The sequence below is a fragment of the Molossus molossus genome, unplaced genomic scaffold, assembly GCF_014108415.1.
Source record: "Molossus molossus isolate mMolMol1 unplaced genomic scaffold, mMolMol1.p scaffold_m16_p_4, whole genome shotgun sequence".
Taxonomy (NCBI): domain Eukaryota; kingdom Metazoa; phylum Chordata; class Mammalia; order Chiroptera; family Molossidae; genus Molossus; species Molossus molossus.
In genome coordinates, this window is record NW_023425377.1 from 17,500,967 (window position 1) to 17,518,280 (window position 17,314).

General features: G+C 44.5%; 1 protein-coding gene across 1 annotated transcript in view; it reads left to right on the top strand.

Moving 5' to 3' along the window:
- The first annotated feature begins 2,662 nt into the window (after window positions 1-2,662).
- LOC118616099 (T-cell immunoglobulin and mucin domain-containing protein 4-like) overlaps window positions 2,663-17,314 on the top strand; it is a 37,560-nt gene continuing 22,908 nt past the window's right edge. Inside the window, exons 1-4 of the mRNA XM_036241476.1 lie at window positions 2,663-2,728; window positions 8,674-9,012; window positions 12,423-12,725; window positions 14,690-14,752. Coding sequence (XP_036097369.1) covers window positions 2,671-2,728; window positions 8,674-9,012; window positions 12,423-12,725; window positions 14,690-14,752 — 763 coding nt within the window. The 5' untranslated portion in view covers window positions 2,663-2,670. The remainder of the gene's footprint in view (window positions 2,729-8,673; window positions 9,013-12,422; window positions 12,726-14,689; window positions 14,753-17,314) is intronic.

Sequence of the window (17,314 nt, forward strand, 5' to 3'; positions counted from 1 at the left end):
TTTTTTCTTTCTCCATATCAGTAATAATGTGCTTATACTGGTATTGTTTGAGTGATCAATCTGAGACATTGTATCTACTGATGTCCTGCAAGGGTGAATAGGGTTTTGCTTTCTTTCACCTCTGCCCTAGTTTCTCTCTGCCTGTCTTTCCAATGTCATTATATCATGATGTTGTGTTAAACCAGTAGTCAGTAACATTATTATAACCATATAAATATCTTTCATATTGAACAAATGTACTATATTACATATTCTTTCTTATATAACATTTTATCTTTCCTGATGATAATAGTTGCGTCAATTTTTTCCATTTTTTGAATTCCCCAAGTTTATATCAAAATTTATCCTGAATGTTCCAACCTATCTGTCAAAGACCTATGAAACCTATTTTCAAAGTACCTGACTGTGTGACATAATATATTGATCACACTCACCACCACCACCTGAAACCTGTGCCTCTGTCCTTCTGCTCCATCCTGGTTTGGTTGTTATGGCAACTAGTTTCCAAAGCTGCTTCCCCTTCAAAAATTCTTCCCGAGCCTGTTGGAATGCTTGTGCTTGAGAAAGTCGGACACCACGTAAGAATCCAGCTACTCTGAGATGGCCATACTGTAAGGAAGCCCAAGATGCTGTGTGGAAAAGCCATGTAGGGGGAGGAGGGGGAGGGAGGGGGGAGGGGGAGGGAGGGAGGTATGTTTGTCCAGCTCCTAGCTCTTCATCCTGTCAATTTGCTAGATATATAAATGAAAAGTCTTCTTGGATGTTGTCTTTGTATGTGTTTCATGTTCAGGACTTTCCCCAAATGTCTGGGGATGCTTGGTTGTCTATATTTAAAGTGACACACTAAAAACTAGTTAGGAGTCCTGCGTGCATGTCCAAGGATCCTGCACTGGTGACTTTACTGAAGGGGGATTGGGAAGTATTGGCGGGAGACATATAAATGTCAATTCTGTAAGTGTTTTCCTCGGGCCCTTCAGTTATCCAGAGATTAAATCCTCTAGTTTCCTGGGAACAGAATCCTACAGTTCAGTGGGCATTCAGTGGACAGATTTTCTCTGGATCCCTCTGTTATCAATTCTTTCCCATGTTTTCTGGCTTCTCTGAGTTCAGAGCCTCACCCAATATTTGTATTTTCACCATTTTCTTCAGCATGAGCAATGTTGAATATTTGAGACTGGCTGGTTATGATTAAATGATGCTTTTTTTTTTTTTTTTTTTAACATCTAGAACATGTGTGCACCCTTACATTCCCTGTCTGGGCTGGGTTGGAAATGGCCACTGGTATGGTTGGTCTCATGACTGCATTACCTTAAGTGCTACAGGTCAAAGGAGAGTGTATGATGAAGGACATGGGCTTTGAGATCAGGAGTCTCGAGCTTGAGTCTTGTTTCTACAACAGTTTAGCTGTGAATATCATTTATGTAATTCAGTTTCCACATCTGCTAAATGGGAGGAATAACATTATCTATTTCTTAGGGCTGTGAGAATTAAATAACATATCAGTATCATTTAGCGGAGAGGGCCTGGCATATCATTAAGCATTCAATAACTAATGATGGTACAAATTTGTTTAAGAAAACACATCCCTGGCCGGTTTGGCTCAGCGGTTGGAGCGTCGGCCTGCAGTACAGAGAGACCCGGGTTCGGTTCCCGCTAAGGGCATGTACCTTGGTTGCAGTTTGTCCCCGGCCCTGGTTGGTCGTGTGGGTGGCAGCCACTCGATGTGTCCCTTTCACGTCGATGTTTCTCTCTCTCTCTCTTCCTCTCTCTCCCTCCCGCTCTATCTGAACAAAAAATGGAAAAATGTCCTCGGTTGAGGATTGAAAAAAAAAAAAGAAAACACATCTGGTTGGTGAGCATTGATCTGATTCCTCCTCTGAGTGGTTCTGTGTTCCTGGATGTATCATCGACTCTACAGAGTCCAGGAGAGCTGGATGCCATCTCATCCAAGCCCTGGGGTCTGGCTCCTGAGTTACCTCTTGTGCTCTTCTCCACCAAGAGGCTTCACTAACAGGTGGTGGAATGGGGCCCAGTCCCGGGCTTGTTTGTGATGACCAGAGTACGCTTCTCTACTGAGCTTCTTTCTCCCTTGCCCAGTAAAGTAAACTCTAATGGTGCTTTTGGTTTATGTGATGACTGATTACAGCCCTGCTTTTCTTTCTCCATTATCAGAACAAGGGTGGCGGGGTCAGAGGGGCAAGGATTGGGCGAGGGAGAGCCCAGAGCGGGAACAGAGCCAAATTCCAGCTTCCCTTTTCTTTGGCTCTTGTGAGGGGTTCATGTGTAAATAATTACCAGTGGGGAGAGTTAATTGGGTTTTATTACAAGCTGCACAGCTTACACATGAACTTACTCACAAGGACATGCATGGGCACTCATGCACGTGTAGGAAATCCCCCAAATGCGTGGACACAGGAGTACCTGTGTTCCCACGCCACCACACTGCCCCCCATTGACACGCACACCCCAGTGTCCAGGAGGACAGTGCTCAGTGCATTTTTTCATGCATCCCAGATTCAGGGAGGCCATTCAGGATTGGAGGAAAGGGAAGATTTTGAGACAAAAAAGAGAAATGAAAACAAAAGGGTCCCGCCCTGTCAGCATTAACTGGAGTATAAGAAATGAAGTTTGGGCAGACAGACAGACTCCTGGGGCTGGCCAACAGTCAAAATGTCCAAAGGGCCTCTCATTCTCTGGCTGCTGACTGAGCTGTGCAGGCTTTACCTGAGTAAGTGTCTGACCCCTGCCATGCCGGTGTCCCATGGGACCCGGCATCCTGCGATGGGCATCCTGGGCTGATCCAGCTTCAGTAAAGCAGAGCCCCCCTCATTCCAGCAGCCCCCGGGGTCTCTTCTTTGGAGGGTCTCTCTCCTTTCTGTTATACATTTTATCCTGAGACCACTCTGGGGTTTCAGGGTGGGGTTATCTGTGTTCAGATCAGAAATAGACATTTAAGAAGCACAGAAATAAGGGGTGCGATGAAATGGGGAAAAGAATGTCCTGAGCAGAGTTAGGGGAATTTGCTCTGGTAGAAGCTGTTAGCATAATTTTCTGTTTTCTCTTTATTTTCAGTTTTTGTTTGCTTTGGGGTTTATTTTGCTGGGGATGAGGCTTTAAGGGGAGGTTTCTCCCCGCACACCGCGTCCCGGTTCTGGACGATTCGAATGGACACTCTGGGTTTCGACCTGTTCATCCCGAGGGCGTCGGACACAGTGCTGGGTCCTCGCCCGGTCTGCTCACTGAGCGCCGGCGCTGGGCACGTGTCTCAAGTGCTCCGGATAAGACCAGGTTTAACAATCTGTGACTCTAGAACCAGACAATATCTTACGTCCCTTGTGGTTTTAAAAGTTTGGTAGTTATTTGTGCGCGAATCTTTCAAACGTGCTGCATTCCAAGCAAAAGCCAGTTCCCCTTACCTCCAGCCTGACCCTGCCGCCCTCTCGCCTCGCTTCCTCCCCAGCCCCCCGGGGTGCACAGGTCTCCACCTGGTCAGGCTTTCCGCGAGCACCCAGACCCCACGTGGCGTTTCTGCTGCGAGTTCCTGTCCCCGGGAGTGCCCGTATCCGAGAAGTGTCACCCGGAGTGATTGCTCACTGACTGCTTCTCTCCCCAGGACTCTGGAGCAATTACTGGGAGAAAAGCGGCCTCCGTGGGTTTTCTTTACTGGTGTTCGCAGTGGTCTTGTCTTGTTCTGGGAACTCGAGGTGTGGAGGGTTTTGTTATGCTGGAAGTTGCTGGAGTCCAAGTCCACCTTTCCAGCTACTGGCCGGAGGCTGCTTGAGCTGTTGGTTGAGCTAGTGCCGCTGCTGCAACCCTACTTAAAGGAGGCAGCACCTGGGAAACTTCTTGTTTCCCCTTTGGGTCTTTTCTAAAATGACCAGTGTAGAAGAGCGTGGCTGTTCAGAATCACGGAGAGTCGGTCAAAGCTGCACGTGCTCTTGAAAGCTGCCGGATCAGACAGTTCAGTCCGGAGATGGGGAAACTGAGACCCAGACTGGGGTCACCAGCTGGAGAAGAAGCCAAGCTGGCACCAGAACCCAGGCGGCACACACACCGCCCTGGGTAACTCCTGCAAAGGGGGGATTGCTTTGATAGCAACAGCTCCTTTGCTGCAGGATACTTTTGTAACTGGAAGGAACAGGGTTGTGTCCTAATTCTAAATTCGAATGTGCTTGGTTACTTGATTCATTCCATGTGGCACTTGCTACTTCACCTCATGTGAAGCTTAGAAACTCTGAGGGGAGTTGTTCCCTACCCCCATTATGTTGGGGTGATAACGAGGTTGGGGTTATTGTGGCTTTCCTCCAAGGACACAAAAGCGGTAACTGGCCGATGAGGTTCACAAGGTTAACCTAGTGGGTGTCTTCCTGCCACACCAAATTGCCTAATTGCTGGCTTCCTTTTTTTTAACATTAATTTTTTTTAAAATTTTTTATTTATTTTTTTCTTACAGATATTTTACCTTTTTTTTTACCCCATTGGCACCCCCCTCCCCACCCCACCCCCGCCCCTTCCCCGGCTTAGTTTTCCGTGTCCATTGGTCATGCATACATGCATATAAGTTCTGTGGTTGATCTCTTCCCACCCCCCCACCCCCTCTTCTGAGGGATGTCAGTCTGTGCCCTACTTCCATGTTTCTGGGTCTACTGTATTCCTCAGACTGTTACGTTCATTATATTCTGTATATAAGTGAGATCATGTGGTATTTGTCTTTTTCTGCTTGGCTTCTTTCACTTAGGATAATACTTTCCAGGTCCCTCCATGTCGTCTCAAAGGATAAGAGATCTTTCTTTCTTACTGCTGCATAGTACTCCATTGTGTATATGTACCACTGCTTTTTTATCCATTCGTTACTGGTGGACACTTGGGCTGTTTCCAGATCTTAGCTATTGTAAATAGTGCTGCTATGAGCATGGGGGTACATATATTCTTCCTGATTGGTGTTTCAGGCTTCTTAGGGTATATTCCTAGAAGTGGAATCACTGGGTCAAATGGAAGTTCAATTTTTAATTTTTTGAGGTAGCACCATATTGTTTTCCATAGCGGCTGCACCAGTCTGCATTCCCACCAGCAGTGTATTAGAGTCCCCTTTTCTCCACACCCTCGCCAACACCTGTTGTTTGATGATTTGTTGATGGTGGCCATTCTGACAGGTGTGAGGTGATACCTCATTGTTGTTTTAATTTGCATCTCTCTGATGATTAGTGATGTTGAGCATTTCTTCATATGTCTCTTGGCCATTTGTATGTCCTGTTTGGAGAGGTGTCTATTCAGCTCCTCTGCCCATTTTTTAATTGGGTCCTTTGTCTTCCTTTTGTTGAGCTGTATGAGCACTCTATATATATTGGAAATTAACCCCTTATCTGATGTATCATTGGCAATGATGTTCTCCCATACAGTGGGTTGCCTTTCCATTTTGATGTTTGTTTCTTTTGCTGTGCAGAAGCTTTTTAGTTTGATGTAGTCCCATGTGTTCATTTTCTCCTTTGTTTCTGTTGCCTTAGGTGATATATCAGTGAAAATTCTGCTCCGTATGATGTCCACAATTTTGTTGCCTACATTTTCTTCTAGAATTTTTATGGATTCACGGGTCACATTTAAGTCTTTTATCCATTTTGAGTTTATTTTTGTGTATGGTGTAAGTTGATGGTCTAGTTTCATTTTTTTGCATAACATTAATTTTTAACCAGATGAGTAATACGGAAACACCCTTGGTGAAAAAATAAAAATAAAAATGTCAAAAGTCTAAAATCCCTTTGGATGAGCACCCTCAGTCCCCATCCCTTTCCAGTGGTCACGAAGATGAAGGACACAGTGAGTTGGGTGCACTTCCTACTAGACACTTTCCTATGCATTTAGCTTCATACATCTGCACCCCCAGTCCCCACACACATACACAGCACACACTGCTTGCTTTATGTATTTATTTAGCAAATGGTTTTATGTGTTGCGTTAAAATGTGCACTTTTTATGTTTTCATGAGGCTTTTTATATTTTATGTTTCATGAGGGTTTTCATACCCACCGACGTAGGTCTATCCACCCTTAACAATCTTCTGCCCGTGACTCCATGGAACGAACGTGCGATGGTTTTGCCGCTCCTGTACACGCATTGGTTCATTCCGTTCGCATGTACACAAGGGCGGCAGTAAACGTGTGCACTTAGGTTTTCTTGTGCATGTGTGTTTTTCTAGGGTGACATGGCATTGCCAAGGCTTAGGCAGCACACGTGCATGTTGAAAGTGAAGAGAAACTGCCAAATGGCCCGCAGTGCAGCTGTCCGACCCTTAGCCCGTTTCATTGCTGTTGACGCCGGGAGGCTGTCTTTCCCTACGCCCATGTCGGCCAACACTTGGTATTATCGGCGTTCTAAACTTCGGCCAGATAGGTGACATCTACTAGCCACTTATATTGCCTCATCTGTGAACTGCGTGTTATGTCCTTTTTTTTTAGTTTTTCTATTGGGTCTTTTCTTAAGAGGTAGGATGCTTCCCACGATGCTGTAATACTTGGGGAAATAAACCGATGACTCTCCAGTAGAAATAATTCTTACATATGTTTTAAAATCCATTTTCCAAATATTAATAGGAACAAGCTTATGTTTTAGAAGTTATTGGTTTAGGTACAGGTGTTCTATGTCACTAACAAAGCCGAGGGTGATGACGATGAATTTCCTATCTTTTTGTCCTGGTTTTACGGTGGGCAAAATGGACTTCCACAGCACTTATGATCTGTGAAACCTCGGCGCTGCGGCGAAGGGAAGGGACTGGGAGTTCAGGGAAGGCTCTGAGCTGCTCTGAATTTGTAATGACCTTCATCATGAGAGTCAAATGTGGAAAACGGCAGAAGCACATCCTTTTGCTTACTCTCCAGGTGCCTCCTAGGGTCTGTGCCCAGCTTCTCCTAGAGAGGATCATCTCCTGGACATTCCTGCCACCTGGCTCAGGGAGGAGCAGGGCCCGTGGGCCATGTCTCATACAGCTTAGCCAAATGGGTCAGCAAAGTTCGTGAACAGAGAGTCTCATGGGGCAGGGGGTTCCCTGAGGAAAACAATAAGCAGGGACCTAGGTGCCTAGGATGCAGTCTGATGTTCTGGAGCTACTGCCTGCTGGCTCTCACTTCAGTGTATAGATACCAATCACGGATGCTGAAATAAACCAGTGGGCTTGCCATTTGTAGCAGTAAACATGTTTTGCAGATTCTCAGAAATGGATGTCATCTTCAAAGAGCTTGTCTAGTGGTCTTCAAACACTGGGCATGAGGTCAATGACATCAGAATGACCTAAAGAACCTGATTATGTCCATTTCCATGGGCTTTTGGCCTCAGAGATTCTGACTCAGGATTGGTCAATTATATATATATATTTTATCCTCACCCGAGGACATTTTTGCATTTATCCTCAGATAGAGCGGGAGGGAGAGAGGGGGGAAGAGAGAGAAACATCGATGTGAGAGAGACACATCGAGTGGCTGCCACCCACATGGCCCCATCCGGGGCCAGGGACAAACTGTAACTGAGGCATGTTCCCTTAGCAGGAACTGAAACTGGTACTCTCTGATCCACGGGCTGACGCTCTAACCACTGAACCACACTGGCCAGGGCTACAATATGTATTTTTAACAAGCTCCCCAGGTCATGCTGATGAGCAGCCGGAGTTGGGGAACATGGGTACTTTATTTCCGAAACAGGGTGGGGCACCAGCAGGTTTACAATAATTAATACATAATAATAGTACAAGCCCGGCTGGTATGGCTCAGTGGTTAAGCGTCGACCCATGCACCAGGAGGTTGCCGGTTCGATTCCGTGTCAGGGCACATGCCCAGGTTGTGGGCCCGATCCCCAGTGGGGGGCGTGCAGGAGGTGGCCAACTTATGTTCTCCCTCATCAATGTTTCTAGCTCCCTCTCCCTTCTTCTCTAAAATCAATAAAAAAAAAATATTGAAAAAAAAATAGTACAAGAATGAACTCTGTGTGTCACACACTCACACCTGTCAGCCTGCTTGTGCCCCACCTGTAGTGACCTTCCACTGAACCCTCCAGCTGCCGTTCTGTCCAACCCCTGTGGTCCTCTTCAGTTCTAACATCTAAAGAAATCCTGAAACTCCACCTGACTTCATATTGTCTAACAACAAGGAAACGGTCCAGGGCGATTGATTTGTGTTTCCCACACTGAAAGCAGAGGACAACGGGGGTGGTCTGGCAGCCTGTCTGCCCGTCCCGGCGCTCTCTGGTGGGAGGGCGGAGGGAGACCCACGGAGGCATCCGAGCCGGCAGTGCAGAATCACTGCGTATTGGGATACAGTGGGTCGAGGGCTCTTTGGGACCTGTTAATATGAGTTAGTGGAATCGAATGAAAGGGTCAGGATGTTTCACTGGAGGGTTTATTGGTTTATCTGATGGTCCTTAAGGTCAGAGTTTTATAAATCAGCAAAAAGGTCTTGTGGTGGAAATGCGTTTGGCCACTCAGTGGGGTCAGCTGTCTGGACTTGGGGGATGGAAGGCTGTGGCGTCGCGCTCAGCTGCGGCGAAGCGCACGTCAGAATTTAGACTAAAGAAACAAGTACACTACCACCCTCTTCACCTTCCGGGCAGCATCTGTCTGCACCATCACTGTAGAGCATATCTGAGATGCTTTAGCACCGCCCAACCTGGTTTTCCCATCCTTCCTCACAGCTCCAGCTGCAGCAGAGACTATCGTGACAGCATTTTTGGGTCAGCCAGTGACTTTGCCCTGCATGTACCCATCGTGGACTCTCAGCAACAGCATGTGCTGGGGCAAAGGCCCGTGTCCCAACTCCAAATGCAACGAGGAGCTTCTCCACACCGATGGGTCAAGGGTGCTCTCGAGGAAGTCGCCCAAATACCAACTTCAGGGGACTATCTGGAGAGGCGAGGTCTCCTTGACCATCTTCAACACCAACGTAGGTGACAGCACGGTGTACTGCTGTCGCATCGAGGTGCCTGGCTGGTTTAACGATGTCAAGAAGAACATTCGCCTGAAGCTAGAGAAAGGTGAGCACAGGAAGGGGCTTGTGCCTGTGGAAGTGGAGAGCCAGCAGTTAGTGGAAAAGGGATTCAGTGGGAGGGGGTGGGGAGGCTTAGCTCCTTAAGCGATGAGTAGACAGATTAAATGTGAGATGTGTCGCTATGACCAGAGAAGCCACAGAAGAGGCAAATTCCCATGAGGGCCAAGAAGGCCATAGAGGTGAGTGCGTGGAGGGTGGTGGGTGGGGAGGGAAACTGCAGGGTCCATCTGAAGAAGGCTACTGTTTCTTTTTTTTTTTTTTTTTTTTTTATCCTCACCCGAGAATATTTTTCCATTTTTTGTACAGATAGAGTGGGAGGGAGAGAGAGGAAGGGAGAGAGAGAGAAACATCGACGTGAAGGGACACATCGAGCGGCTGCCACCCGCACGACCAACCAGGGCCGGGGACAAACTGCAACCGAGGTACATGCCCTTAGCGGGAACCGAACCCGGGTCTCTACGGACCGCAGGCTGACGCTCTAACCGCTGAGCCAAACTGGCCAGGGCAAGGCTGCTGTTTCTTATCTAGGGGGATTGCTGCCTTGCAGACATTTGGGCTCCGTGCTTCCAGATCACTCAGTTTTTATGTGCGCGATACTGATTTCTGCATGTTGGAAAAGATTTCAAAATTTAGAAAAATGTGTACTGTGCAAACCAAATCAAGTGTGCTCGTGGACCAGCTTCAGCCCGTAGGCCAGTAGTTTGCAACTAGCAAAGAAGAAGGGGCCTGGGGTGGGCGGGGGGACTCTCAGGGCCATTGTCTGGTGTTTTTTCTTCTGTTACCATCCGTTGCTTTGGGTGAAATTTGGAATATACAGCGGAACTCCTAAAGATCTGCGCTGCCTGGAGGGAAGTCTGTGGCTGCGTGTTGCTAACAATAACCACCTTTTTTGTTTGTCTGGAATGAAGCCTTCTAAAGTGGGCCTGGTATTCAACTTTCACCAACGATGGAGGAGTCTTAGGCTCCGTTCCTAACTGGGTGGACATCTTGAAAGGCAGGGTCTGGATATTCATATGTTTAACAAGCTCCTCAGGTGACACTAATGCACATTAATTTATTATCATTTTTATTGCTTTATTTTTTTCTTTATTGAATTTTAGAAAGAGAGGAAGGGAGAGGGAGAGAGAGAGAAACATTGATGAGAGAGAACATCGATTGGCCGCCTCCTGCATGTCCCCGCACTGGGGATTGGGCCCACAACCTGGGCATGTGCCCTGACCAGGAATCAAGCCAGTGAGCCCTTGGAACATGGGTCGATGCTCAACCACTGAGCCATACTGGTCAGGCAATTATCATTATTATTATTTAAATGTTTACTGAATTTATCGAGGTGACACTGGTTAATAGAATTATATAGGTTTCAGGTATACAATTCTACAATACATCTTCCGTATATTGTATTGTGTGTTCACCACTCCATTTATCGCTCCTATACCCTCTTTACCTCCCCACTTTCCCTCTGGAAACCACCGTACTGTTGTCTGTGTCTATCATTTTTTTTGCTTAATACTTTCACCTTTTTACCCAGCCCCTCAACCCCCCAAACCCCCAATCCCCCAACCCACCTCCCCTCTGACAGCTGTTAGTCTGTCCTTTGTACCTATGAGTCTGTTTCTATCTTGTTTGTTAGTTTATTCTAATGCACTTTAAAATTTGAGAACAAATTTGTGGATGCTTCTAATTAGAGAAATTTCATACACATTAGCATATTTTTCCTCTCAAAACAACTTTGTGAGACAGAAGTTACTACAACTCTGATTTATTGAATTAAATAATGCCAATCCAAGTCCACTCTTTTCAAGCTTGGTATAACCAGCTATTATTTTATAAAATACTCGTTGACCATCATACTCTGTGGGGTCATTTCTAGGTTCACTGGAAATGAATGGTATCTTTCTGGTCCATTAGAGTTCATAGAAATGCGGCTTATTTGATGGGTGATATCTGTAGGATAACTGTGGCTAATGAACCACATTCAAATGTTTAGGGGGTAAGTGGTGCTGGCAGGAACCAATCTTTAACATCTGAAAGAGACTACAACCTCACCCTATGTTGCATATTTTGAGCTCAGTTTTTGTAGATTTTAATTTTATTTTATTGTGGGAAGAACACCTAATGTGAGTTGTACCCTCTTAACAGATTTTCAAGTGTACAGCCTATTATTGCTAACTATAGGCACAACCTATAGAGTTTATTCAAGCCTGGTATAACCAGCTATTATTTTATGAAATACTTTTTGACCACCATATTCTGTGGGGTCATTTCTAGGTCCACTTGAAATGAATAGTTTCTTTCTGGTCTATTAGAGTTGTGGAGACCTCCAGAGTTTATTCTTCTTACTTGACTGAAATTTTATATTTGGGCTCACTTTTGATGCAGTCATTCATTTACTCATTGACATTTTTGGAACACCTACTTTGTGCTGGACACCATGGTAGGTATTCAATTTGTATCAGAGAACAACATAAATAGCAGATTTTCCCTCATGGAACTTACTGTCTAGGGGGAAAAGCAGACATTACACAATAATCAAACAAATGTGTAGTTATTAAACACAATACATGCTGTGAAGGTAAAGTCTGAGAGTGCAAAAAAATTATTATTACAGAAAAACTGTTATTACAGATGACCTCCTTGCAGAACTGGCCATTTAGCTGAGACATGGGGGTTAAGAAGTAGTCAGCCTAACGAAGAGACAGACAAGGAAACATCAGGTACAGAGTTCATCCAGCTGGAAGGTCACTAATATATTTAAGAACTGAAGAAAGGCCAGTGGGCTGGGGAAAGATAGAGAGTAAAATAGAGACATGAGATTGGAAAGAAAGACAGGACTAGATCAGGTGGAGCCTTGTGGCCAAGGTTGGAGGCTTGGCATTTTATCTTTATTTAAATTTTTTTTTTCTTTTATTGATTCTAGAGAAACAGGAAGGGAGAGGGAGAGAGAAATAGAAACATCAATGAGAGAGAACATAAGTTGGCCTCCTGCATGCCCCCCACTGAGGATCGGGCCCACAACCTGGGCATGTGCCCTGACCAGGAATCAAAACAATGACCTCTTGGTGCATGGGTTGATGCTCAACCACTGAGCCACACAGGCTGGGCTCGGCATTTTATCTTAAGGACAAGGAGGACCCAATAAAAAATTTTAAGCAGAGTCTGACATAATGAGGTCTGTCATAGAAAAAGATTACTCAAAGCAATGTATCAAGAGCAGATTGAAAAGGCTGAGGGCAGCAGCAAAAACCCCGATTTTCACGGGCATTGCAATGGCCCAGGACAGTGGGCCAGGTGAAGGCAGTAGAACCAGAGAGAAATAGAAGGGTCCCAAATATATTTGTGTTGTTCCCTTTTCCTCCCTCTCTACTTAGTACCCCATATATCTTCTGTTGGTTACAGCCCCAACAACCACCCGTCGTACAACCACCCGCCGCACAACCACCACCACCACTGCTATGACAACCACAGCTGTGCTTCCAACAACAGCCATGACTTCACCTTTGACAACAACCACAGCTGTACTTCCAACAACAGCCATGACCACACCTGATGTCACAACCAGAACACCACCACAGATGAGGACCACCACTGCCCTCACAACGACAGCCACATGTCCTCTGCCAACACCAAGCTTCCTTCCTGAGGCAACCACAATTCTTCCGACCACCGAGCCTTCCATAGAAGGGTCCACCCTCACAGCAGGTATGTGGTACAACTGGCCGTTCTTTTCCTCCTGCTGGTCGGATGTATTGGGGTTCTCCTACTGAATGAGCATCCTAGAGACTTAGTCATGTGTGTGTGTGTGTGTGTGTGTGTGTGTGTGTGTGTAGGCGTTGGGTGGTATGTGTTAATGTGTCAGTTTTCTAGGAATATTTTCTAAGAACCTCTGATTCTTTTTTTTTTTTTTTAATCCTCATCCGAGGACATTTTTCCATTTTTTGTACAGATAGAGTAGGAGGGAGAGAGAGGAAGAGAGAGAGGGAAACATCGATGTGAAAGGGACACATCGAGTGGCTGCCACCCGCACGACCAACCAGGGCCGGGGACAAACTGCAACCGAGGTACGTGCCCTTAGCGGGAACCGAACCCGGGTCTCTCCGGACCGCAGGTGGACGCTCTAACCGCTGAGCCAAACCGGCCAGGGCAGAACCTCTGATTCTTGAAGGCTTTCTGAGGCACTTCAAATACCACAGACTGGGTGGCTTAAATAATAGAAGTTTATTTTTGTTTTTACTATTCTGGAGGCTAGAAGTCTGAGATCAAGGGGTCAGCAGGGTTCATTTCTTCTGAGGCCTTTTTCCTTGGCTTATAGATGGCCATCTTCTCATTGTGTCTCCACGTGGTCTTTTCTCTGTGTGTGCCTGTGTTCTAATCTCTTTTTTCCTTTTTAAGGACACCAGTCATATTGAGTTATGGCCCATCCTAATGACCGCATTTTACCTTAATCACCTCTTTAAAGGCTCTATCTCCATATACATATTCTAAACTAATGGGGGTTAAGGCTTCAACATATAAATTTAGGGGGGGTGGGCCCTGGCTGGTTTTGCTCAGTGGTTAGAGCATTGGCCTGAGGACCAGAGAGTCTTGGGTTCGATTCCAGTCAAGAGCACGTACCTGGTTGGGGTTTGGTCCCTGGTCATGTGGGAGACAACCAATTGATGTTTCTCTCTCACATTGCTGTTTCTCTCTGTCTCTCTCTCTCTCTGTCTGTCTCTCTCTCTCTTTCTCTTCCTCCCACTCTATCTGAAAATAAATGGAAAAAAGTATCCTTGGATGAGGATAAAAAACCACACATTTGGGGGTGGAATACAATTCAGTCCATAAGTGTGTGTGTCTGTTCACTAAACTGTTCTTTTTCTTTGTTTTATGGTTTCTTTTTTGTTTTATTTTCCTGGGTTTTTTTTGTTTTGTTTTGTTTTTGTTTTTGAAAAGTCAGCTGTTTTGGTTCTCTAGTTGACCTCCCAGGAGTCTTGGAGATGTTTACTGAAGAACCAGGAAATGTTACCCAGGTCAGGCTCCATTTCCATCTGCCAGGGTTAGGCCTCTGCGTGGGCATTAGAGATTGGTTGAGGAAAGTCCTCCAGGTGCCTCAGAACACACACACACACACACACACACACACACACACACACACACACACTATGGTAAACTGGTCCTACCCCCTTTCTTTTTACTTGTTTCTTCTGAGTCCTTCTTGATCCTGCATCTTAGACCTCTCACTGAGTTACTACAGAGGTTTATCAAAGTTCCCACTACATTTCAACCTCTGATTCTGAGGATAAGATTATTAGAAAGCAATCATGAGGTAACTTGAAGGCTCTCTGAGGCACTTCAGCTACCTCAGTAAGGCCTGGATCATTTAAGTGGCTTTACAATATTCAATTGGCTAACTTTATTATACTCTGAATAGTCACCTAAAGTCTATGAACCCTAAACCAACCAATTTTTGTATGTATTTTTACTCCATTGGCCTTTAAAATCGTCATCTTAAAATACATTTATAGTTTTTTCTCCTAGATTCTAAAAGTTACTTGCAATCCTTGAAGAAAACCTGAGCTACCTAGAAAAGCACAAAGACAACTATAAAAAAATAGCCCTGAAACTCGCCACTCAGCACAAACACTTATTTTTTAGCTGCCTTTTCTCAAACTTTTTTTCTCTTCCAGAATCAGAAACGTTCCTTCTCTCTGAGGTGACTTCTAGAGACACTGTGTTACTCACATCCAAAGGTATGTGGACACTTGCTTGATTTTTCTTTTCTTACCTCTTAGATTGAGGGGAAGGAAACAGTGGATAGAGTGTCAGATGAGTAGAGATGACTTTTAGACCCTGTGTGCCATGAAGTCCACCTGGAACAAACTGATGTCAAGGCAGTATTTGTAGCTCATTCATTCCTGTGCATAAGGGTAAGAGAGAGAGAGAGGGAGGGAGATGGAGAGAGGAAAAGAGGGGAGGGGAGAGATGGGGGGAATGATTGATTGATTGATTTTGAGTCATTCATGCAGTTGTTCATGACAGCACATCTTTAGAAGCTAGCCTTTCCACGTTAGGTTAGGTGGTGTTTAGCTGTCCCATCTTGAGTCCAAGCACATCAGTCTTCTTTGTTGACACTCCCAAGGAGTGTACTCACTTGATTGGTTGGCTTATAATAGTGGTGGGTGAATCTTTTTATTTATTTATTTTTAACCATTTAAACATTTTTTTCAATTATAGTTGACATACATTGTTATATTAGTTTCAGATGTACACCCCAGTGATTAGACATTACATATCTTACTAAGTGATCATTCCAATAAACCTTGCACTCATCTGACAACATACATTGTTAGAATATTATTGTTTCTATTTCCTATGCTATACTTTACATCCCCATGACTATTCTGTAACAACCAATTTATATTTCTTAAACCCTTTACCTTTTATACCCAGCCCCCAGCCCCCCTCCCATCTGATAACCATTAAAATGTCCTCTGTATCTATGAGTTTGTTTTTGTTCTGCTTGTTCATTTATTTTGTTTTCTTAGATTTCATTGTTGATAAATATGTATTTATTGCCATTTTGTTGTTCATAATTTTGAACTTTCTTGTTGTTGTAGTTGTTGTTGTTTTGTTGTTCTTCTTCTTCTGCTGATGCTGCTTCAAGACCCTTTAACATTTCACATACTGCTGGTTTGGTGGTGATGAACTCCTTTAGCTTTTTCTTGTCTGGGAAGCTCTTTATCTGTCTCTTGATTCTAAATACTAGCATTGTCGGATAGAGCAATCTTGGTTGTAGGACCTTGATTTTTATCACTTTGTGTATTTTTTGCCAGTCCCTTCAGATATGCAAACTTTCTGTTGAGAAATTAGCTAACAGTGTTATGGGGACTCCCTTGTAGGTAAAAAACTGCTTTTTCTCTGTTGCTTTTAATGGTTCTCTCTTTGTCTTTAAGGGTTAACATTTTAATTATGATGTGTCTTTGTGTGGGCCCCTCTGGGTTTATCTTGTTTGGGGCTCTTTGCACTTCCTGGACTTTATGTCTATTGCCTTCACCAAGTTAGGGAAGGTTCCTGTCATTATTTTTTTCAAATAGGTTTTCAAGTTCTTGCTTTTCTCTCCTTCCAGCACCCCTTGATACAAATAAAGGCACACTTGAAGTTGTCTCAGAGGCTCCTTACACTATCTCACTGTTTTGGATTCTTTCTTCTTTTTGCTGTTCTGATTGGGTGGTGTTTTTTGTTTCCTTATCTTCCAAATCTCTGATTTGATCCTCGGCTTCATCTACTCCACTATTGATTCCCTATCATTTCTGACTTTTTAAAAAAATTCTCACCATAGGACATTTTTGCTCTTATCTTCAGATAGAGTGGGAGGGAGAGAGGGAGGAAGAGAGAGAGAGAAACATCAATGTGAGAGAGACATATCAATTTGTTGCCACCTACATGACCTCAACTGGGGTGGGGACAAACTGTAACAGAGGTACGTGCCCTTAGTAGGAACCAAACCTGGAACTCTTGTCCACAAACCAAACTGGCCAGGGCTGACTTGTTCTTTTTTATGTTTTCTATCTCTGTTTTTTGTTTCCTATTTCTTTGTTGAAGTTCTCACTAAGTTCATCTACTCTTCTTCTAATTTCATTGAGCATCCATTTATTTAATTATTTATTTATTTATTTATTTATTTATTTATTTATTTATTTATTTATTTATTTTTGTTAGTCCTTATCTGAGGACATTTTCCCATTGATTTTTTTAGATAGAGTGGAAGGAAGGGAGGGAGGAGGAAGGGAGAGAGAGAGAGAGAGACATTGATTGTTTGCCTCCCACCTTCGGACATTGAACCTGCAACCCAGGTACATGACTTTGACCACGAATCAAAACTGCAATCCTTCAGTCCAGAGGCCGATACTCTAACCACTGAGCAAACTAACTAGGACGGAGCATCCTTATAACCAATGCTTTGAACTCTGCATCTAGAAGATTGCTTGTCTCCATTTTGTTTACTTCTTTTTCTGGAGTTTTGTTCTGTTCTATCATTTGGGACATGTTCTTTGTCTCCTCATTTTGGCAGCCTTTCTGTGTTCATTTCTATGTATTGGGTAGAGCTTCTATGTCTCCCAGGCTTGGTAGATTGGTTTAACGTAGTAGGTGTTCTGTAGGGTCCAGTGGCACAACCTCCTCCATCACCAAAGCTGGATACTTGAGGTGTGCCCCACTGTGTGGAGTGTGTACACTCTCTTCTTGTAGTTGAGCCTTCATTGCTGTTGGCATGTCAATTGGAGGAATTTACCCCCAGGCCAATCAGCTGCAAG